The sequence below is a fragment of the Gopherus evgoodei genome, chromosome 3 (assembly GCF_007399415.2).
Source record: "Gopherus evgoodei ecotype Sinaloan lineage chromosome 3, rGopEvg1_v1.p, whole genome shotgun sequence".
In the NCBI taxonomy this organism is placed as follows: Eukaryota; Metazoa; Chordata; order Testudines; family Testudinidae; genus Gopherus; species Gopherus evgoodei.
The window spans coordinates 219,017,980-219,040,283 of NC_044324.1; the positions used below are offsets into that span (position 1 = coordinate 219,017,980).

The 22,304-nt window shown below is 45.8% G+C and overlaps 1 protein-coding gene across 7 annotated transcripts in view; it reads left to right on the forward strand.

Annotated features, from left to right (window-relative positions):
- RIN2 (Ras and Rab interactor 2) overlaps nt 1-22,304 on the forward strand; it is a 131,348-nt gene that overhangs the window by 61,724 nt on the left and 47,320 nt on the right. For 6 of the 7 annotated variants that reach the window (XM_030558114.1, XM_030558115.1, XM_030558113.1 and 3 more), the window contains one exon: nt 18,572-18,666. In XM_030558114.1, the coding sequence (XP_030413974.1) occupies nt 18,572-18,666 (95 nt within the window). Of the gene's footprint in view, nt 1-18,571; nt 18,667-20,974; nt 21,105-22,304 lie in introns of those variants that run through there. The other variant, XM_030558118.1, reaches the window with a different exon arrangement.

Here is a 22,304-nt window from a genome sequence, read left to right on the forward strand (position 1 = left end):
GGAGGCCGGGAGTTTAGGAGGGTGTGTATTGTCTACATTGACTTCAGTTGGACTTAAGCACATGCATTGTGCTTTGCTGAATGGGGTCCTGATGAATTTTTTTTTTTTTTTTTTGGTAAGTGAGATGCTCTCATTAGTTTGTGTATAATTGTTGAAAACTATTGCTGTTTTCTGCCAAGAAACAAACAAAACAAGACCTCATGGTAACTAGAACAAACAACACAAACTGACCATTTAATCTACTTTATTTCAAGCCTTCTTATTGTAAGACAATTTTATTAGGAGACCAAATTCTCCAAGTTACTAAGGCTTCTTTTTGACACTATAGCAACATAAGCAGCTGTAACATCAATTTAACTGGTCACTGAAGATTTCCACCCTCCTTTTTCCTCTCTCCCCAACTAAGGGGATTTTTGGGTGGTACAGGCACCTCCCGGCAGCCTTGTGCACTGGTGTGTGGGTAACTAGACAAAAAGGGGTATGATTACTAGGGCACACACATGCCCTAATCTCCAGCTACCAGAATGTCCCCTTGTGGCATTAGCAGCCAATATAAAAAACAGCCCCAAGGCTGCTCTAATTTTTGCCGGGGACCGGTCTAGTAGGTGGATGGCCCTTGGATTGGACGGGTGGAAATGTGGCTCAAAGCTACCTTTTAATTCCTACTGGAGATTATGCTGAGTACAGTTTGGCTGTAGCTCAGGATCTAGGCTAGAACATCTTGGCAGTTTCAAACAATCTGTGTATTCAGGCAGACTGCATTCCTTTTGTATTGTAGAGTTGGAGAGCAGATGTATTGGTGACTTCTTTCACTCTACAGGGGGATTTCCTTCTCTTTCTCCATATGTGGGGTCATTAGAGCACAGCTAAGTAACTTAGCTGCATCTGGATGGGTTAGACAAGAAAACACTTCTAAGTTCAGATTTAAAAAAGAATGCTATATTTTTTTTTTAATTTTTATTACTGCACCCAAATATTTTACTTAATCTTTCATTGCTTTGTGTTTAGAGGGCATATCAGAGACATGTTCATATCCATGATGACTCCTAAGAGAGAGTTCTTAGAATGTCCTCCCAAATTCACAGCCTGTCGTCATAGGAGAATTTAGGGACATTTTGCTAATATGTTTTATTTACATTTATTCAAGTTACATTTAATCTGCTGCCCAGTTTCTGAATGTACTTAAATCTATCTGGAATGTCTTGCAATTCTCAGTATCTTTTACTATAAAAATCCAACCAATAAACCAACACAAAAAAACGTCCTAGCAGGTTTCGATGGCAAATTTCATCAGCTTGTTGTCCTTTCTCAATAATATCGAAATGGTCCCCATTGTAATAGCTTCTGAGCCCCTTATAATTTTTAATGTTCATTCTCACAACGGAGGGAGCTAGGGAAATATTACTATTCCCATTTTACGAAAAGGCAAAGGACATGTCTGCACTTACTGGGGATCAGCGCTGTGGTGATCAATCCATTGAGGGTTGATTTAATAGATCTACTGAAGACCTGCTAAAACGACCGCAGATCGCTCTCCCGTCAACTCTGGTACTCCACCAGAACAAGAAATATAAGGTAAGTCAACGGGAGAGTTTCTCCTGTTGACCCAGCACGGTGTAGGCTCTGCAAAAGGTCAACCTAAGCTATGTCCAGGTCTGCCCAGAGCAATTCTGGGCCCCAGGACCAGGGTCGTCCCCGGTGGGGGCGGGGCCTGGGGTGGAAGTGATGATTCATCACTTCCAGGACACCATTACTTCTGGGACCAACCATGCCAGCCTGTGGGGCCCCCCAAAGTGCAGGGCCCAGAGCGGTTGTGCACGTCCGTAGGAGCCCTGCGGCCCACCTGGGTGATTTAAAATGGCCCGGTGCTCCCGGCTGCTGCCGCTGCTACTGCAGCAGTGGTGGCAGCTGGTAGCCTCCAGGTCCTTTTAAATCTTACAGACCCCTGGGCAATTGCCCCTTCGTCCCTGTCTCCCACTCCTGGGTGTAGATCATAGTGTAGATCTGCCCTAAGGGAGTCACCCCAAGGTCACACAAAAAAATTTTTTTTTTTTGGCAGAGAATTGAATCTTCATCTCCCTAGTCCCAGGTTAGTACCTAACCAACACGTCATCCTTCCTCTCTGTCAGCTCTCTCAACCGTCAGAACATTTTAGAGGGACCCATCTATTGTCTGTCTTCCCTGAAAATAAACAATTTCTAAGACTTGCCTATTACTTTACCAGATTTTAATCCGTAACAGAGTTAAATGTTACCAGCCCAAGGGAGGGGATATTAGAAATTCCTGGCTCACAGCACAAGTTGCAAGTTGCTGAAGTATATAAATACATCAGTTCTGCACAGACATTGGGAAAAGTCCACGAATAGGAACTCTTGAGCATTCGGCCATGATTGGCTTTTGGCCAGGCTCTTATACAGAACGCCCTTTGAGAATTGCTGCACTCTGCTTATCAAAACAGGAAGGAAAAAGCTCAGATGCCAAAGAGGATGCAAGGCTCCAGAAAGAATGAAAAATGGAAATGCTGGGGGGAAAGGGAGCAAGAGCGGGGAGTTACATACAGCATTGGTCCTTGTTTTTAGGCCATGCTCCCTTTCCAGGTTAGAAATGTTCATTCTCCTTTTTCCATCTTAGCTATTTTTAAGGTCTGAGTGTGATCCCGTGGAAACATTCAGCTGTTGCCACTACAGTTGATCTTTGAAGTGCATTATGAGCAACTTGGAGGTTTCATAAATTCACAGTGAACTTTTAGTTACATTGCAGTACAGAAGCAGGTAATGCATCTGCCATGCAAAGATAGGGCATCATTTTTCTTTCTAGCAGATGTCCTGCAACAACCATCTAGACAAAAGGCACCTGTTCTGCAACACTGAGACTTTTTGCACCAGTCCAATGGATAGAAAGACCCGCCTGTAAAAATCAATGGTATGGACAACTTTCCGAGGGCTATGTGAGCCAGTGGACTAGATTATCCTAGACACAGGGCAGTAGTGTGTGGTGATGGGAGGGGGACTTCTGGGAGATGGTTATAGGTCCCTGAGTCTGATAGAATAGCTTAGAACAGCAGTTCTCAAACAATAGGTTGGTACCGCAAAGTGGATCACAACCCCGTTTAAATGGGTTCCCCAGGGCTGGCTTAGATTTGCAGGGGCCCGAGGCAGAAGCCTGAGCCCAACCTCATAGGGCCGAAGCCAAAGCCTGAAGACTTCAGTCCTGGGCAGCGGTGCCCAGGTTACAGGACCTCTGCCTGAGGCTGAAGCGCTTGGCTTTGGCTTTGGTCCCCGCACCCGGGGCAGTGGGGTCCAGGCTTTGACTTTGGCCTTCCCCCACCCAGGCGGCAGGGCTCAGGCAGGTTTAGACTTCGGTCCCCCCTCCCTGGGGTCGTGTTGTAATTTCGTTGCACCGCGATCCCTTTCTGACAACAAAAGTTTGAGAACCCCTGGCTTAGAGACTGTTCTGACTTATACCGCTGGAATAAGGTCCTAAAGATTGTAAAGCAGAGTGGAAGAGTAGTTTCATCAGTTCAGGAGCAGAGGAAACTGATGTGCATGAATAGCAGTGGTCTACTCCATTTGTGGACAATGTATACTAGTCAGTATACCATCTGCACTAGCCCTCAAAGTCCAGGCCTATGTGTTGAATATTGTTGGCTGCCATTAAGCATAATGGGTTGCGTACAAAAGAAAATACTTGTATTTTGCAATTTCATTCCTGGATTTTGTGAGTGTAAGCAGTTAGTACTTGGGTAATGTTTGGAATAGATTTTGTTGGGCAATATCATGCCAGAGAAGAGTTCTGTGGTTGCTGATGTATATACTATGATGGTATGCTAATATGTGACATCATGTACTCTGGATCATGATAACTATCGTTTGGGTTTATAATGGCTGTGTATTTCTTCAAATGAAAATGAATGGCTAAATGATGATGTTATTACCGAATTTGGCCTTGAAAAGGGTTTTCCTTTTTTGGATTATTTCTGAAGGTACGTCCAGACTAGCCGCCGTATCGGCGGGTTAAAATCGATTGCTTGGGGATCGATATATCGCGTCTAATCTAGACGCGATATATCGATCCCCGAGCGCGCTTATATCGATTCCGGAACTCCATCAACCCCAACAGAGTTCCGGAATCGACACGGAGAGCCGCGGACATCGATCCCGCGCCGTCTGGACGGGTGAGTAATCCGATCTTAGATATTCGACTTCAGCTACGTTATTCACGTAGCTGAAGTTGCATATCTAAGATCGATTTTTTCCCCCCTAGTGTGGACGAGCCCTGAGGAGGCATTGTGGACGTGAAACTGGTTGTTATGTATGTAGAAATTACTGACTTAATTTAAACCTTGAATTCCAGATGATGCCTTCTGTTTCCACCTAGGCATTTGCTCTGTGTGTTGTTGTTTTTTTATTTGTTTATTCTTTGTATATGTGCACCAATAGTCCCAGTTTCAATAATTCCTATAGTATTGGCTTTGATATCAGTATCTCATTGCCATGAATAATCCCTGTAAGATCTCTGCAGATCACTTCTGTGCTCTTAAAACTTACGATTGCTATGAGCTTGGTACAGAGCCATTTTCATCTGATCTTTTAAGAAAATTTCCTCAAAATATTAGTCTTTTGGGGCCTGATCTAAAACTCCTTGAAAGTCAGTGGTCTTTTTTCCATTGAGTTAAATGAGATTTCAGACAGACCCTTTGTGAAGGCAGAACTGAATTTCAAGAATTCAACTATATTGGGCCTTATGAGATAAAGAGCACCTGCAACTGCATTGACCTCTCTACATCATAACTTTGGTCATTACATGTTCAGCGTTCTAGCTGGTACTTTTGGGTAGAAGTGTGTTTGTTAAGAGCTCCATGTAAAGTCCTGCACACAAGCTGCCCTGTTGTGTACAACTGTGAGGAACTGAGGGATCTGTGTGAACAGCAGTGGTCACCAACTGGTAGATCGCAATTGACTGGTCAATCCTGGTACCTCTGACAGTCAATCGCGATCTCTGGCCACTAACTGGGAGCTGCCTGATGTAAATGCCACCCGGCGGAAGCCTGCACCTCCCACCCCCCAACTCCCTGCCCCAGCCCTGAGTCCCCTCCTGGAGCCTGAACCTCGTACCCCCTCCTGTACCCCAACACTCTGCCCTAGCCCAGAGCCCCCTCCCGCACCCAAACTCCCTCCCAGAGTCTGCACCCCAACACACTGCCCCAGCCCGGATCCCCCTCCTGCACCCAAACTCCCTCCCAGAGCCCACACCCCCTCCTGCACCCCAAGCCCCTACCTAAGGCTCAGCCCAGAACCAGCTCCCAGGCTCTTAAACCCCTCGGCCCCAGCCCACATCCTCTTCCAGCAGCCAGCCTCCTGTCCCAACCCCGTGAAGTGAGCGAGGGTGGGGGAGAGGGAACGATGGAGGGAGGGTTAATAGAGTGAGAGGGGTGGGCCTTGGGGGAGGGGCGGGGTAGATCCTGGGTGGCACTTAAATTCAAAAAGTGATCTTGTGCGTAAAAAGGTAGCAGACCACTGCTGTACAGTCTATGCATTCTGTGTGAGATTATGAACTCTCTCTCCATATATACCAAAGTGCAAACTCCATTTTGAATGTGCAGCCTTTTGTCTTGTCTCTTGTCTGTTTCAGCTTATCCATTCATATGGCTAGGTTCTATTCAGTTCACGTTAATGATTCTGGTCTTGAACCAGAATGTTAAGTGATCCAAATATCTCATCCCTTCTCTTTTACAATCAGTGTGCCAAGTGCATAGGGGAGTTCAGGCATGCATACTAATCATTAACATATTACCAAAAGGTCCACATCCATCCCATCAACAAATATTTTTATTGATCCTAGAAAACCCAGGAACTATGCTACACATTCTTGAGCTCCATCTGCTGGTACATTAGCTGTTAGTAGCTCTTGTAACAATATCTGCCTGTAAAGAGCAAAAATGTAAACATTCTTATAACAATTTCCAGTTGGAATTCTGTCAAGACTAGGGCAACTATTTTTGCTTTGACTAATTGTTTCGTTTTTTTTCAAAAAATTGTTTGTGCTTTCTGTGAAAAAATCATTTTTCTTTTGTCAAAACAAAAACAAAAAACAAACTTGAAAACAAAATTATTTTGGCCAAAAACAGAGATTTTGATTTGGATATGTTGCCACAATGCCTTCTGGGAATTGCAATTTAGTTGGCTTATGTCTCCATTCGATTCTGTGGTTTGTACATGTCAGCTGGGCTTCAGCTCCCATGATGCATCGTGGTCAGAGGACTCCCATGATGCACAGCCTTTCCTTAACAAATCACTGCGTCCTGGGCTTGCACTAGCTGCCCTGCCACTGTGACAGGGAGCAGCACTGCTCCCTACCTCCAATGTGTACCTCCGCTGCAGGTACCCCATCCTTCTCCCTCAACTGTACCCCTCAGCTCCCTCTCAGTTCCTGTCCCTCCGGCAATCTCCTCTTTTTGGGAACCTGAAAGAGAGTAACCCTAGCATGGGGTCACAATGCCACTCATGTTTAGCCTGCCCACCCCTCCATCGTGGACCTTGGGTGGATTGCCAAAAAAAAGAGAGAATGCAGTTTATGGGCCACCTTCATAAAAAGTTTGGGAACTACTCTATTAATAAACTACACACAGGCTCTCTCATGGCTAACACCAGTCTTGTCTGGAGCAGATTTAATAACAAACAATTCAAAACAATCCTCAAAGTCCTAAAATGAAGTCCATCACCACAGCAACATAGACGTTCATACTCTACTCTGGGACATTCAGCCAGTCCTGAAGCTTTTTTCTTCCAGTCTGCTCTTCACCAAGCAACCATTCCCAGACCTTTCTAACTGGAGCTGAGCCCTTTTTGTCTCTCGGTAGCCCCCTTTTGCTGCTCTCCTGGCCCTCCTCTGGTTATTCAGCGTCTCCTTCAGGAACTTTCTGTTCTCTATAGCCTCTGCCACAACTTCCTTTAGCAACATCCTCACCTCCCTGGGTTGAGAGAACTCAGCAGGTAGCCAGCCGTTCCCTTTTGCAGTCTCCCCCTTTATAATGCCCAGGTGCTTTTTCTTAAGCCTAGTTGGGTAGCAGGTAATCCATCGCAGATGCACTGGCCCCTGCTCCCTCTTAAAGGGCCAGTCATCCAGTGACAAAAAATTGCTTTTAATAGAAAAATAACACAGAGCTACTGTATCAATTGGTTGCTTTATTCCAATATTTAATTAATTAAAAAGCTCAATTTTTCAAAAATAAGTGAAGCTACTGCAACAATGGCAGTTTGATACCCCATGGATTCCAGGGATGCTGCTAAAGAATTTCGGGCCAGCTTTCTGTGGGCTAGCTAGGGCCTTTTCTCAGATGGACAAATGGTTCTCTAGCTAGATGAGATTTTGCTTGAGTCGCACTTAAGAGGCCACAAAACAACTGAATAGCAGAACTTTGGAGGGGCAACCCAGGTTCTCTTTAGATTCCTGTTCCTTCCTCAGAGTGAGGAGCGCCATGATTTTTAATATTCTCCCTTGCTGTTCAGACATTTCCTTTTGGCTAGTTTTTTTCCCCCTCTTCCGTTTAGTTAAAGGCTAAGAGGAAAGCATTCAAGTGCTCCTGTTGTGGTGAGAGTGCACTATCTGCTCAGACCAGCTCCTCTGCATTTTATATGGCAAGTTTCTCAACTGTAATGCATGATCATGGCTTAGGTATCTAAAACACCCAACTCCTTGCTGCTGCTGTAGCTACTGGGGAGAGCAGACCTCCACAACAGAAGAGTGGGCAAGGTTGGTAGACCTCTGGGATGCCAAAGGTAATACAGGTAATTAGAGAAATGACTCTTCCTTCCCCCCACTCCTGATAGACTTCTCTGTACCAATTGCCTTTGTGGCAGCCAGAGGGCAGCTGGAGAATCCTTCCTCTGCTCCTGCTAAGGCCTGGTCTACACTACGCGTTTAAACCGATTTTACGCTACACCCATCCACACAACGAGGCCCTTTATATCGATATAAAGGGCTCTTTAAACCAGTTTCTGTACTTCTCCCCGACAAGAGGAGTAGCGCTGAAATCGGTATTACCATATCGGATTAGGGTTAGTGTGGCCGCAAATCAACGGTATTGGCCTCCGGGCGATATCCCACAGTGCACCATTGTGACTGCTCTGGACAGCAATCCGAACTCGGATGCACTGGCCAGGTAAACCAGGAAAAGCCCCGCAAACTTTTGAATTTCATTTCCTGTTTGCCCAACGTGGAGCTCTGATCAGCACGGATGGCAATGCAGTCCCAAATCCAAAAAGAGCTCCAGCATGGGCTGTACGGGAGATACTGGATCTGATCGCTGTATGGGGAGACAAATCTGTTCTATCAAAGCTCCGTTACAGAAGACGAAATGAGAAAGCATTTGAAAAAATCTCCAGGCTATGATAGACAGAGGCCACAGCACAGTGCTGTGTGACAAGCTTAACGGAAAGCCAAAGAATCAAATGGATGCTCATGGAGGGAGGGAGAGGGTACTGAGGACTCCAGCTATCCCGCAGTCTCCGAAAAGCATTTGCATTCTTGGCTGAGCTCCCAATGCCGGTAGGATCAACCACATTGTCCGGGGTGTTTCAGGGTATATGTCGTCAAGTTACACCTCCCCCCCACCCCCGTGAAAGAAAAGGGAAAAAAATCGTCTATTGACTTTTTTATATGTCACCCTATGTCTACTGCATGCTGCTGGTAGACGCGGTGCTGCAGCAATGAGTGGCAGCATCCTCTCCCCTCCCCTCCCCAGTGGCAGACGGTACAATATGACTGCTATCCATTGTCATCATCAGCCCGTGAGTGCTGCTGGCTGGCCTCAGGTGAGGTTGGCTGGGGGCGCCTGGGTAAAAATAGGAATGACTCCCAGTCATTCCCGGTAGATAGTACAGAACGGCTGGTAACTGTCCTCATCATAGCAACTGGGGGCTGAGTTCCATCAGCCCCCCTCCTTTCATGTCTAAAGAAAGTCCAGGCAGTACAGAACCTATCAGAGCAGCAGGATGCTGGGATCCTCTCCCCCCCCCCCCACCATTTAATGTCCTGCCCGGACTATCATAGCAGCTGGAGGCTGCCTCCCCCTCATTTTATCTCACTAAAAAGTTAGTGTTTCTTATTCCTGCATTCTTTATTACTTCATCACACAAATGGGGGACACTGCCATGGTAGCCCAGAAAGGTTGCAGGAGAAGGGAATCAACAAGTGGGGTTGTTGCAGGGGCACCCCCCCGTGAATGGCATGCAGCTCATCATTTTCTGCAGGATCTGACACAGAGCGGCTGTGCTCTCTGGTTTTCTGATACACTGGTTCTCTAGTACACTTTCCCCATATTCTAGGCAGGACTGACTCTATTTTTAGATAAACCATAAAGGAGGAATTGACTTGGGGAGTCATTCCATTTTTGTCTTTGTGCCCCCGGCCGACCTCAGCTAAGGCCAGCCAGGAGCACCCATGACAGCAGCAGATGGTGCAGAATGACTGATAACCGTCATCTCGTCGCCAATTTACAATGGCACAGCAGATGGTACAGAACGACTGGTAACCATCTCTGCTACCTTGCAATGGCAAATGAATGCTGCTGTGTAGCACTGCAATACCGCCTCTGTCAGCAGCATCCAGTACACATACGGTGACAGTGACAAAAGGCAAAACGGGCTCCATGGTTGCCATGCTATGGTGTCTGCCAGGGCAATCCAGGGAAAAGGGGCGCAAAATGATTGTCTGCTGTTGCTTTCACGGAGGAAGGAATGAGTGACGACATTTACCCAGACTCACCCAGACACTGTTTTTGCACCATCATGCACTGGGATCTCAACCCAGAATTCCAGTGGGCGGGGGAGACTGCGGGAACTATGGGATAGCTACGGGATAGCTACCCACAGTGCAATGCTCCGGAAATCGACGCTAGTCTCGGTACATGGACGCACACCGCTGAATTAATGTGCTTAGTGTGGCCGCGAGCACTCGACTTTATACAACCTGTTTTACAAAACCGGTTTATGTAAAATCGGAATAATCCTGTAGTGTAGACATACCCTAAGTCCTAAGAAAGCACCTGAAATTAAGAGAGAGACCTATCGTGGAAGTCACTTGGGTTGCTAGTCAGTGCCTAAGTAATCTCTGTTCCCTTTGCCTTATTTGATAATGTCGTCTTAAAAACTGCAGCTCCCTCTTTTAATGAACCAATTAAGAGTAGTCCACACAGTTATTCTGAATCTTTGCATTATGTAAGATGCTTGCAGGGCAGGCCTTAGGGCTTATGGGACCTTGTGCAAAGAAATGTGAGGTACTATTGTAGTTCCTCCCTCCCTTGTGATCAGGCCCTCCATTCTCTGTGGTGGTGTTGGAGGCACTCTGACAGGAGGATTGGGTAAGAGGAGAGGGGACTCTGTCACCACATACATAGCATAGGTCTAAGGGTGCTCTGAAATACCCAAAATGCTGCTCTCTTGACTTCAGAGATGTCCCTGTCATCTTACTACTTCATATTGCAAAGGTCATTTTGAGAGTTGGTATACCGAATTAACCAGAATAATCCTTTAATAATAATAATTAATATTATATTTTAAAAATCTGCTTCTATGTAGTGATTTTCATTGAAGTATCTCATACTTAATAAAGGTAAATAGAATTACAGATCACACAGTGCATCATTGTCAATCAAGAGTTTCAACCCAGGTTTTCTAACTCACGCTCAGAGTTTGAAAACTATTTCCCCACAGTGAATAGGAAACCTCTGAGGGCAAGTGCCATCACTTTCTGTAGAACCTAAGCGTTCTTCTTTTTTCCAAAACAAAAACAAACACAATCCAACTCCCTCCCCCGTAACCATTTCTAGCCCTTATTGTGCAAAAAAAACCAAAAAACCTGCCAATCCAAGGTTAATCCATTGCACTGCTGCTTGCTTTCTGAATGTGCAGATTACTCCAGTGCCTCTGCTGCTGCTCATTGCTTTTTCAAACAGTAGCAAAATGGAAACAAGCCACAATATTTCAGTTTTCAGTTCTCTGCAATGATAGTGAAACTGACAAAAATAGCTGAGTTGCATTCTGCTGCCTCTTTGGAAAGCTCTTAGCAACAGCAGCAGCAGACATAGTCAGTTGAGGTATTTGCTGGGGAGAGAGACTCAAAAATGAAGGCTGTAGGAAGAGTAGAGTAGTGGAAACACCGATATTCCAGCCAGAAAGCTGAGGGAGCAGGTAGGGTAGTGGACTCTCACGTCTGTGTTGTAGCAGTCAGGAGACCGAAGGGAGTACTGGAACCAAGAGAGAGAGAGAGAGAGTTCTCCTTCATTCTTCCAGAAGTCAGGCAGGTTGGGGAGGGAGAGAGAAGGTACATGAGTTTTTCCAATTTTTTCAGACACCTACTAGCTGGAAACTGATATGAAAGATGGAGCCCTGGAACATTACCCTTTCCCTGTATCTTGATAGGGTGGGGAAGGATGGTACAGTAGAACTTCAAAGTTACAAACACCTTGGGATGGACGTGGTTAGTAACTCAGAAATGTTCGTAACTCTGAACAAACGTTATGTTTTCTTTCAAAAATTTACAGCTGAACTTTGACTTAATACAGCTTTGAAACTTTATTATGCAGAAGGAAAAATGCTGCTTTTAACTATCTTAATTTAAATCAGGGGCTCTCAAACTGGGGTTTGGGACTCCTCAGGGGGTCACTAGGTTATTACATGGAAGGTCGCGAGCTGTCAGCCTCCAGCTTTTATAATGGTGTTAAATAGGTAAAGAAGTGTTTTTAATTTAAAAGGGGGGTCGCACAGAGGCTTGCAGTAAAAAAGGGGTCACCAGTACAAAAGTTTGAAAACCACTGATTTAAATGAAACCAACACATAAACAATTTCCTTACCATGTCAAATCTTATTTTTTAAACATTCCCTTTTATTTTTTTTAGTAGTTGATGTTCTTCTTCGAGTGGTTGTTCATGTCCATTCCAAGCAGGGGTGTGCACTCTGTGTGCACGCTAGCCAGAAGATTTTCCCTTAGCAGCATCCGTAGCGTCAGCCTGGGCGCCCCCTGGAGTGGCGCTATCGTGGCGCCCTATATAGGGGCCCGCTGACCCTCCACCACCTCAGTTCTTTCTTACTGCCGGTGACGGCTAGCTGGAACTTTGCTCGCTCTCACAGCAAGCCTAGCAGTGTCTCTGTTCGTATATATAGTTCTTGCTTTTTTTCTTAGTTTTAGAGTTAGCATTAGTTGTAAGTTAGTAGTAGTTGGGGGGGGTTCCCTCCCCAACGTAACCCTTGTCCCCTGCTGGGCATGCCCAGGTCCCCAGGGTTTAAATTCTGTGCGGATTGCGGGAAGTTTATGCCAAAGAGTGACCTGCACTTTTCCTGCTTGAGGTGACTCGGAGAGAGCCTCCAAAGAGACTGGACTCTCAAGGGCAGAGAGCAAAGACTTAGAGTGCTCCTGATGGGGGCGGCTTTACAGCCACACTTGGACCCCGAGCCTGCCGACCCGGCGCCTAGCGCCTCATCCTCGGTACGCAGCGCTCCGGCACCATTAGCCAGACAGGAGGCCCAATCTAAGGACTCTTAAGTCCCGGCACTGGAAAGAATCGGGACATAGGAAATCGGCCTCCATGTGGCACCGATCACCGTCTCCAGTGCCTTTGAAAAAGAAGAGGCCGGTGAGGGGCTGATCACTCTGCCAGGACCCTAAAAGGCCGGTGGCATCCACAAGTGTGGTGGGACAAGCCGTGCCTCAGGAGCCACCTCCCAAAGTTCAGTCGACACCTGCCCCTGTGGGGGTACAGTTGAGTCCAGACCGGTCCAGGTCCCTGGACCTCTGCAAGGATGTGTGCCTCCCATTGACGCCGTAGGCGTTCGAGGCAGCCTCAGACGTTTTAAGCCTTCTGGTACTGGCCTCCCCGCGTCAGAGGGAAGAGCTGCCAGGGACTACCCGATCCAATCGAGGGGCAAGCCAGCTATAATGATGCCTCAGTCCCTGCCCCATGCCGCTCCAGCGGCACTGGCACAGAAAGAACGAACGCTCTGTACCGCTCGCCAGCGACAGTGGGTACTGCCCCTCCTCGGTCTTCATAGTTGGAAGCTGCGAGTCCGAGGTTGAATCCTACCACTCCAATAGATCAAGGAGCAGGAGATCGGCTTCACAAAGAAGTCAGCGACCTTACCTGGTGCCTTGGCAGCAGCAATGGCAACCACCCTCCCAGTGGCCGTTCTGGACCCCCTGGGCTTACCATCAGGTCCAGGGTCAGATGCATGGCCCACGTTCCAGGTCCGCATTGGTCTCCTCAATGTCAGTGGCTCTGGCGCAAATACCTCCACCCATACCTGGATGACTAGCTCATCAAGGGCCATTCCAAAGATCAGGTGGAGGCTCAGGTGGCCTTTACCAGACAGACCTTCCTTGAGCCCGGCCTCCTGCTAAACAAGGCCAAATCTACCCTGTCTCCAGTCCACAGAATGGAGTTTGTAGGGGCAGTCCTGGACTCGATGCAAGCCAGAGCGTACCTCCCAGAGTCCAGGTTTTGGTCTATGTCCAACATCATCCTCAGTCTCTGGCGCTTCTCAACCACTACGGCAAAGAATTACCTCAAGTTACTGGGGCATATGGCCACATGCACCTACGTGGTGAATCACGTCAGGCTCAGACTGCACCCTCTTCAGTCCTGGCTAGCAACCATGTACCAACCAGCCAGGGATGCACTGGACTCTGTGGTGACGCTTCCCCAAGCAATGCTGAACTCCCTCTACTGGTGGCTCGGCCTGCGACAGGTCTGCGCGTGAGTACCCTTCACCAGCCCTATCCCTGGTAACAGACATGTCAGATCTGGGATGGGGGGCGAATCTGGCGAATCTCAGGACCCAGGGCCTCTGGTTCCCAGAGGACCTCTCCTTGCACATCAACGTCAGGGAGCTGTGGGGGGGTGCGCCTTGCCTGCCAGACTTTCAAATCCCCCTTGACAGGCAGGTGTGTAGCAATCCTCACGGACAATACCTCGGCGATGTTCTATATCAACAAACGGGGGTTCACGCTTCTCTCCCCTGCGCTGGGAAGCCCTCATGTTGTAGGACTTTTGCGTACAGAATTCAATCCACCTGAAGGCATCCTACCTCCCGGGGGTGCAAAACGGTCTAGCGGACACCCTCAGCCACTCGTTCAACGATCACGAGTAGTCCCTTTGCCGGGATGTGGTACGTTCAATCTTCCATCTCTGGGGCTATCCCCAGATAGGCCTGTTCACCTTGCAGGACAACAGGAAGTGCCAACAGTTCTGCTCGCTCATGGGGCACAGTCCAGGGTCTCTCATGGATGTCTTCCTCCTCTCATGGGAAGAGGGGCCTCCTCTACGCCTTCCCTCCGATTCTCATGGTCCACAGGGTACTCCTCAAGATTTGCAGAGATCGTGCTCGAGCCATACTGATAGCGCCGGCATGGCTGCGCCAGCACTGGTTCACGTTGCTACTGCAGATGTCCGTACAGGCGCCCTTTGCGTTGACCCTGCTCCTGGACCTGATCACACAGGAGTCGCTCCACCTCAGAGTCTGGATGTTCCATGGCTGAACTTGATGGAAATGCAGTGCTCACAACAGGTTAGGTAAGTCTTCCTTGGTAGCAGGAAGTGCTCTACCAGGGCCAGATACACGGCCAAGTGGAAACGTTTCTCCATCTGGGCAGAACAGCAGGGTTGAGCTCTGTTGCTTGTGCCGATTCCTCTCATGCTAGACTACCTACTCCATCTGAAGCAGCAGGGATTTTCCCTCTCCTCGGTCTGGGTCCACTTGGCTGCCATCTCTACGTTCCACCCAGGAGCTGATGGAGTTTCAGTCTTCACTAACCCACTGATCAGCTGCTTCTCCAAGGGCCTGGATAGACTCTTCCTGCATACGCGACAATCTGTCCTGGTCTGGGACCTTAATTTGGTCCTTTCTGCCCTCATGGGTGCTTCCTTTCGAGCCCCTCACTACATGCTCACTACTGTATCTCTCCTATAAGGTCACATTCCTCGTGGCTATCACCTTGGCCAGGTGGGTCTTGGAGCTCAGAGCCCTGACGTTCAAGCCTCCATACACTGTTTTTCACAAGGACAAGGTCCAACTCAGGCCAAACCTGGTGTTCCTCCCTAAGGTGGTCTCCCAATTCCACATGGGTCAGGATATTTTTCTCCCTGTGTTCTATCCCAAACCACGTTCCTCCAGCATTCCCTGGATGTTCGCAAGGCCCTAGCATTTTATATCGAAAGAACCAGGCCATTCAGGAAATCAGCCCAACTTTTTGTTGCTGTGCTCAACAGGATGAAAGGGCTACATGTCTCATCACAGTGTATCTCCTCCTGGATCATGGCCTGCATCTGTGAATGCTGCAATCAGGCTAAGGTGCCTGCCCCGCCGATCACAGCCCACTCCACAAGGGCACAGGCCTCTTCTGCGGCATTCCTGGCTCAAGTCCTGACACAGGAAATATGCAGAGCTGCCATATGGTCTTCAGTCCATACTTTCATGTTGCATAATGCCGCCATACATCAGGCGAGAGACGATGCAGCCTTCAGCTGTGCAGTGCTCCAATCTGCAGTGAACTGCGACCCCACTGCCTAAATTCAGGCTTGTGAGTCACCTGCTTGGAATGGACATGAACAACCACTCGAAGAAGAAAAAACGGTTACTCGCCTTCTTGTAACTGTTCTTCGAGGTGCGTTGTTCATGCCCATTCCAATACCCACCCTCCTGCCCCGCCGTTGGAGTGCTGGCAAGAAGGAACTGAGAGGATGGGGGGTCGGCGGGACCCTATATAGGGTGCCATGATGGCTCCATTCCAGGGGGCGCCCAGGCCGACCTTACGGATGCTGCTAAGGGAAAATCACGCACACACCTGCTTGGAATGGATATGAACAACCACTCGAAGAAGAACAATAGTTATGAGAAGGTGAGTAATCATTTTTTTAAGACAGCACTCTATTTGCTTTTTCTTTCCTTTCCTCTCTGCTGCTGACTGATTGCATACTTCCAGTTCTAAAAGAGGGGTGTGATTGACTGGTCGGCTCGACACTCTGGTGTTCATAGCTCTGAGGTTCTACTGTAACTCATTTGCTAAGCAGTGGAACTCTGAATCTCTTGTCTGTGTCTGCAGCTAGAAGAATTAGTTCTCTGGAAAAATTTCCCAGTCTTGTTGTTTGAGTGCACAGATGATGGGGTAAGTTTGGGTGAGGGGAGAGGGAAGCCCTCTGTGTGTATTTTGTGCATATCTGTATAAATATATGTGAGATTTTATTGTGAGAGAGAGAAGTGGTGACAGAAAGAGAGACAGAATATATAACGGAGGAGGTAGCGTGCACAATTTAGGGAAAAGGAGATGTGAGAAAGAAAAGTGGAAGCAGACCCTGAAGACAATTCATAAAAAAGACACACTATCATTTATTACAGGAAAGAGAGGAAAAACTGGACTGGAGTCAGGAACAACAAGAAGGTTATAAAAGCCAGAGAAGTCCAGTAAGTCGTACTGGTTGTATAGGACTTGGCATATATATTTCTTGACTAGTTTAGCTGATGAATAAATCTAGCCTGGGACTATGGTGATCTGAGTTCAATTCCCTGCTATGTCACAGACTTCTGTGTGACTATGACCAAGTCATTTAATCTCTTTGTGGCTCAGTTCCCCACCTGTAAAATGGCGGATAATAGCACTTCCCTGCTTTGCAGGGATGCTGTGAAGGTAAATGCATTAAAGATTTTAATGTGCTCAGATACCGTGATAAGGGGAGGCACATAAAATAGATAATACCTCAGAGGGATCACTCATCCTCTTGGCCTAGATCTATCAAGGACTAGCCTGCTTTTTTCCAACCAACCAGGTTGCCAATTATTTCTAGGAAGCTTCTCCTACTCAGCACTTTCCAGTAACTGGTTGATTGATAGTCTTGTTGTTCAACGTTTATAACCTCAGAAATACATGACCACATGCTAGAATTGGATTAGGTTTGGCCAACTACATCTTTTAGTTTAGATTTTCAACTATGGAAACAAGGATTCTTTATTTTAATCATATAAAGCAGGACTACCTGGGCTGGATTCATCCCTACTGTAACATCGAGAATGAATTTGGCCCCATATATTAAAAGCCAACTGAATACACAGCTTTGTTCTTGGCAGTAAAGATGCCATTTCCATTGGTGTGTAGTACACAAGAGGTGGGTTGCCTGCTAGCATAGGGCGAGAAACTGACTTCAGTACAATTTCACTGTTGATGTGGCTACTTCTGATGCCTAGAGACTCACCATGCTTTTTCCAAGTTCACAGTAGTGGGTCAAAGGATGCACTATGCACATTTTCCCTAGTCAACATGAGGAAAGTCTTTCTTCAGTAAATTCTCAAAACAGTGGTACACTGGTACTTAAGATTACTTACTAGGATTGTGATCCTGAAAGGGAAAAAGCCTATGAAAAGATAGAAGAATGTACTCTATTTCCTGTAGTTTTATTATCTAAACCCTGGGACCTATAACAGGACTGGAGAGCTCTAATCTAAATGTAGACTGAAACCTTGCCTTTGGATCGATCAAAATAATAATGTGCAATAAAAGAAGGCATGCCTATCTGAGGTCAGAGGAAAGTCTTTTTGTGATTATGACACAATGGGGAAAAATGGTGTTTGGTAATAGTACAGCATTTTGAAAACACTGCTGTTGTAAGGCTACGGATATGACTGAGATCTTAGGATATTGCCTCTTATGTGGTGAAGAAGATAGCTTAGAGTTGGGTTGGAAAGGGTCTGGGTTTTGTTTTGTTTTTTAAAGCTTTTCTTACTTTTGACTATTTTATTTTTTAAAAATCTGACTTCTCCTGTATTTATTCCATCTCACTTGCATCATGTACCAAGCATACTCTGATGCTATCCCTATGGAAAGTATAGAGGCTTGAATGATTATGACTTGTAAACTTGATGGGAGAATCAATTTCTGCTGTTTTCTAGCAAAATATTTGCAAACATTGGATTCATATAGGCCATAATTCCCACAGTTGCACAGTCACTGAGATTTCCCAGTAACCCTAAACTGAAACCTCATTCTGATCCCTCTATTAAAGTACTGGACCACTTCATCATTTAATTAATAACTGGTCTGTTCAGATGCAGTCCAAGAGTTGGTGCAAAAAGTAACTGCTCTTTTATTTGTGCAAATATATTTATTTTTGTACCAAAAGAATGCTGAAAATATGGTTTTGTGTACCTCTGAAAGAACTTTTGAAGTCTGTGGGGTTTTTTGGGGCTTTTTTTTAATTGTAGAATTGAATGTTACAGTAGTCAAACCATGTGGTTTTTTTTTTAAATTAATACGTTACTATGTTTGTGCCTATTGAGACTACAGTATTAATATATCTAATTAAAATAATAATCTGATCTAATTTCATGGGATGTTATATACTGCTGTTAAACTTCAATTGTCCTGCCTCCAAGAACAAGTACAGTCTGTCCCTTACCCTTATTTTTTCTATTGCAAGGGAAGTCCAGATAGAATGGGATAAAAGGTTTGTAATGTTCAGTGACTAAACTTGTCCATTTGTTTCCACGCCTTTCCGCTTGCTTGACGTCATGCTATTTTTGTCCCTGTCTAGCTCATTGACACAATTGCCTCAGAAATTGGAGAACTGAAACAAGAGATGGTACAGACAGATCTCATGCTGGAAGATGGATCCACTGATTTGCAAAGGTGATTAAAAAGTATAATATACTGGTAATAGTTCCTGGCAACATAAAGCCTTTTTTCACCATGCCGCTTTATTTGGGAAGCTGTCATTTCTGTCATATTCATTAGCTTTCCTCTTGCGAACACAAAATGTTGTAGGTGCTGTGTAGATTAGTGATGAAGGCGTTTGCCTGTGAGCAGTGGGAGTGTCTGCTGATTATATTGTATGTGTATTTGTTTTAATTTCTTTTAGAAGCAGTTGAACTTTGTGCACTCCCAGTTCCTTATAACAAACAACAAAAACCTAGGAAACAGATACACCTTTAAACACGGAAACTACTAACATTATTACTGCTGGCTGTGGAGATGAACCTAACTTTTACATTGTAAAGTGTTTTAGAAATATTTCTTGCTTCAGTCAATTTTGTGAAGATTCAATGGAATTTTCATACAATAACAGATGGTAGTTTTGCCTTTACAGGTTAATAATAGTGAAGTATCAACTGCTATAAAGTGACCCACGTTATTAAAGTATTTGTGAGATATGTGTGAAGTTAGTTTAATTGAAACAATCTTTAAATATATGGACAGTAGACTGATGAATTTTGGGAAGGCTAAGAAAGATGTTACAGTACAAATAAAGCTCTGTCTCTCTTTTAAATGAAAAAGAGTGCAGGTGTGGGTTATTGTAACTGTTAATCTAAATCTATTGCTTTCTGTTGTCAAGCTAGGGAAATAGATAATGTATAGTAAATATTAGGGCCAAACCTCTTTGGTTTTATCTTTTTTAGCAGTACTGATATCTAGAAACGTTTGACAATTCAGTCCATTAGGTTAAATTTTAGGGGATTTTTATTCCTCCTAAAAGGTGAAATATTAGTTGTGAAAGGAAAGTAACAGATCTAGACCTTTGAGTGTATTGAGTAAATATGCAGGTTTCTAACTAACTGATCTTTTATAATATGCAACCTTGTTGTAGCTGTGTCGGCCCCAGGATATTAGAGAGACAGGGTGGGTGAGGTTATATCTTTTATTGGTCCAATAAAAGATATTACCTCACCCACCTGGTCTTTTATAGGGCAGTGGAATGACCTCTTATTGCAGTACCTATTCATATCTCTGTAGCTGGTGCTTAGTTGCTGTTGTCATTGCGGATGCTTGTTCAGGCATCTATAATTTGATACTTGAATTTGAATCCAGAGAAAAAGTAATATACAAATTGTAAGCCAATAGAGGTCTGTGTGTTTGTTTGGTTTCCTTTTAAAAATGATTTAAATCATCTTAACTGCTTTTCAGATACCCAGGATTTTAGAAATGTAGCAGCTGCAAGGACCCATAGTTGTGCTCTAAAAACGCTCCAAAGAAATGTTCAAATGGTGAAGTTTCAGCTTCCATTCACTTCAGCAGTTGTGTGGCACAAAGAAGTCTTAAAGAGATATAATCAGCATCTTGGGGAGTGTAGCTAGTGTAGCCCCACCTTCTGTGAGTTGGCTCCTTTCATTAACAGGCATGAGGGGGAAGGGCATACAGGGGTATAGCTGTAAGGAGCGCCACAAAGCCCATTGCTGTCCATGCTTTCTGAGCCATCTTGCTTTGTGCCTACAGGACAGCTCAGGGTTTTTTTGTTTGACTGCTGCTATTCTGTCCGTATGCGTCTCTTTCCCCCCCCCCCCTGCTATTGTCCTGATAAGGCCAGAATTTGGCCCTGCCTCTTTCAGATGGAGTCTCATGTAAGGTGTTTTTGTTTTTTTTTTTAAACTGGTTAAGTGAGACTGGCAGCCTTATGTCTAAATATTGTTTACATTTGTCAGGGCCAATTAATAATGTATTTAAATAGTTTTCATGGTGTGGTATTCTAAGGTATATTGTCCATATTAGTGTCGTCTGGCAGTGGTTTTTTAAATCCATGGTTCCATTCATTTCCTTCCAATCATAGCAGCATGGAGAAAATTCATCACAGAGCTTCCTGAGTGGAGGAGAGGAAACAATCATGTCTGCAGCTCTGTTCTCTCTCCCCTCCTTCCTCCCCCAACCTTGCCCTGACCCTTGTGGATGGGAGAGAAACAGGCTGGGAGAATGCACATCACCACTATTATATGAGGAACTTGCCGTCATACGCTACACTGGAAAGTTATGCAGCCAGTTGCTGCATTGACTGCTGTGCAGCCTTTCCGCTCTAGTGAAGTCCCCTTGAGGAGCTGGGGTCCAGAAGGTCTGATGACAAAAGGAAGAGCTTGCAGCAAGTCTTCATTAAGCTGCGCTGTCAAGGAGGTGTGAGCGCTCCAGAGTCAGATTTGAGACACAGGGCCTCTGTTTGTCTCTCTGTCTATAGACCATGGTACCCTTCATCCTAGGATCCGAGCATCTGAGGAGTGGAGATAAAGTAAAAGTGGCCTGGAAACCAGTTGAGGAATGGGACCAAGAAAGAAAGAACAAATGCATCAGCAAGCACCAAAAAGAGGGTACGTCTTTGGTGCAGAGTTAACTCAGGCTCTTACGAAAGTGTTGCGCCAACCATCCTTCTGTCCATAGACAGAGCTCTCTCGCCCAAATGAGGTGTTGTCTTGAACCTGGGTTAGCTGGCCTGTCTGGAGCTGTAGGCTACAGTGCTACCCTTGGGCTGGTAACCTGGCTACATTGCTGAGGACATAGGCTAGACCACTCAGGTTGTTAGTCTTGCAGTGCCTTCCCATAGTTCCCCCTTGTGCCCAGAAGGACAGACAGGCTCTCGTCCAGTTTACTGAAAAAATAATTAAGTGGTTCAACTTATTGCAGCATGGAGAGCCATGGGATATGCCCTCAGAAGTTCTAGTAACACACTGGTGAGAACACAGTAACTTGGGTAGGAATTTGCAGTGTGCCTGCTCACACCTGGGCTAGGCTAACCTGCTGCTCAGACCCAGGTGCTGATCACCGAGTTAGCTCTGCAGTGAAGAAATACCCAACGTTACAGAGTAGGGAAAAGACTCCATGTGTTTCATGTGCATGCTTAAGAGGGAAAGCTCCACTATCCTCTTAGGGCTTGTCTTGGCTGGGGCTTTGCTATAATGACAGTCATCAGAGCTGCACCAGCACAGTCCCTAGTATGGGCAGACAGTGATGCAGAGCACTAGTGCAAACAATTACTTCATCTGTCTACCAGTGTAGGTATACTAATAGCTGTCATTGGTGCAAATCCTTAAACAAGGCCTTAGACTTAGGGCACATCTAAACTCTCTGTTAGTTTGGACTACAGGGGTGTGAACAGCAGTGAGCACCAAAGTGCTTTGCTGTAACTCCCCCATGTGGATGATGCAGGCATGAGTTAAAAGGTTCCTAGTTCTCATTAACAGTCCTCTTCAAACAGAACTGCATTAATGCGAAATAGGAACCTTTTAGTTCACACTTGCAGGGTCCACGCAGGGGAGTTACAGTGCAGCACTTTAGTGCACAACTGCTGTTCACACCCCCAGAGTCTGAACTGCAGAGCAGTGTAGATGCCTTTACACGAGGCCTTAGACTTAGGAAGGGACAGCAGCTCAATTATTGCTACTACAACTACAGCAGCATAATTCATGTCTCTGAAATATGTGCCATCAGTAATGGCCCTTTAAAATTCCTGTCGTGCACTCTGTTTATCATGAAAGTTGAACTTACAAAATGTAGAATCATGTACAAAAAAA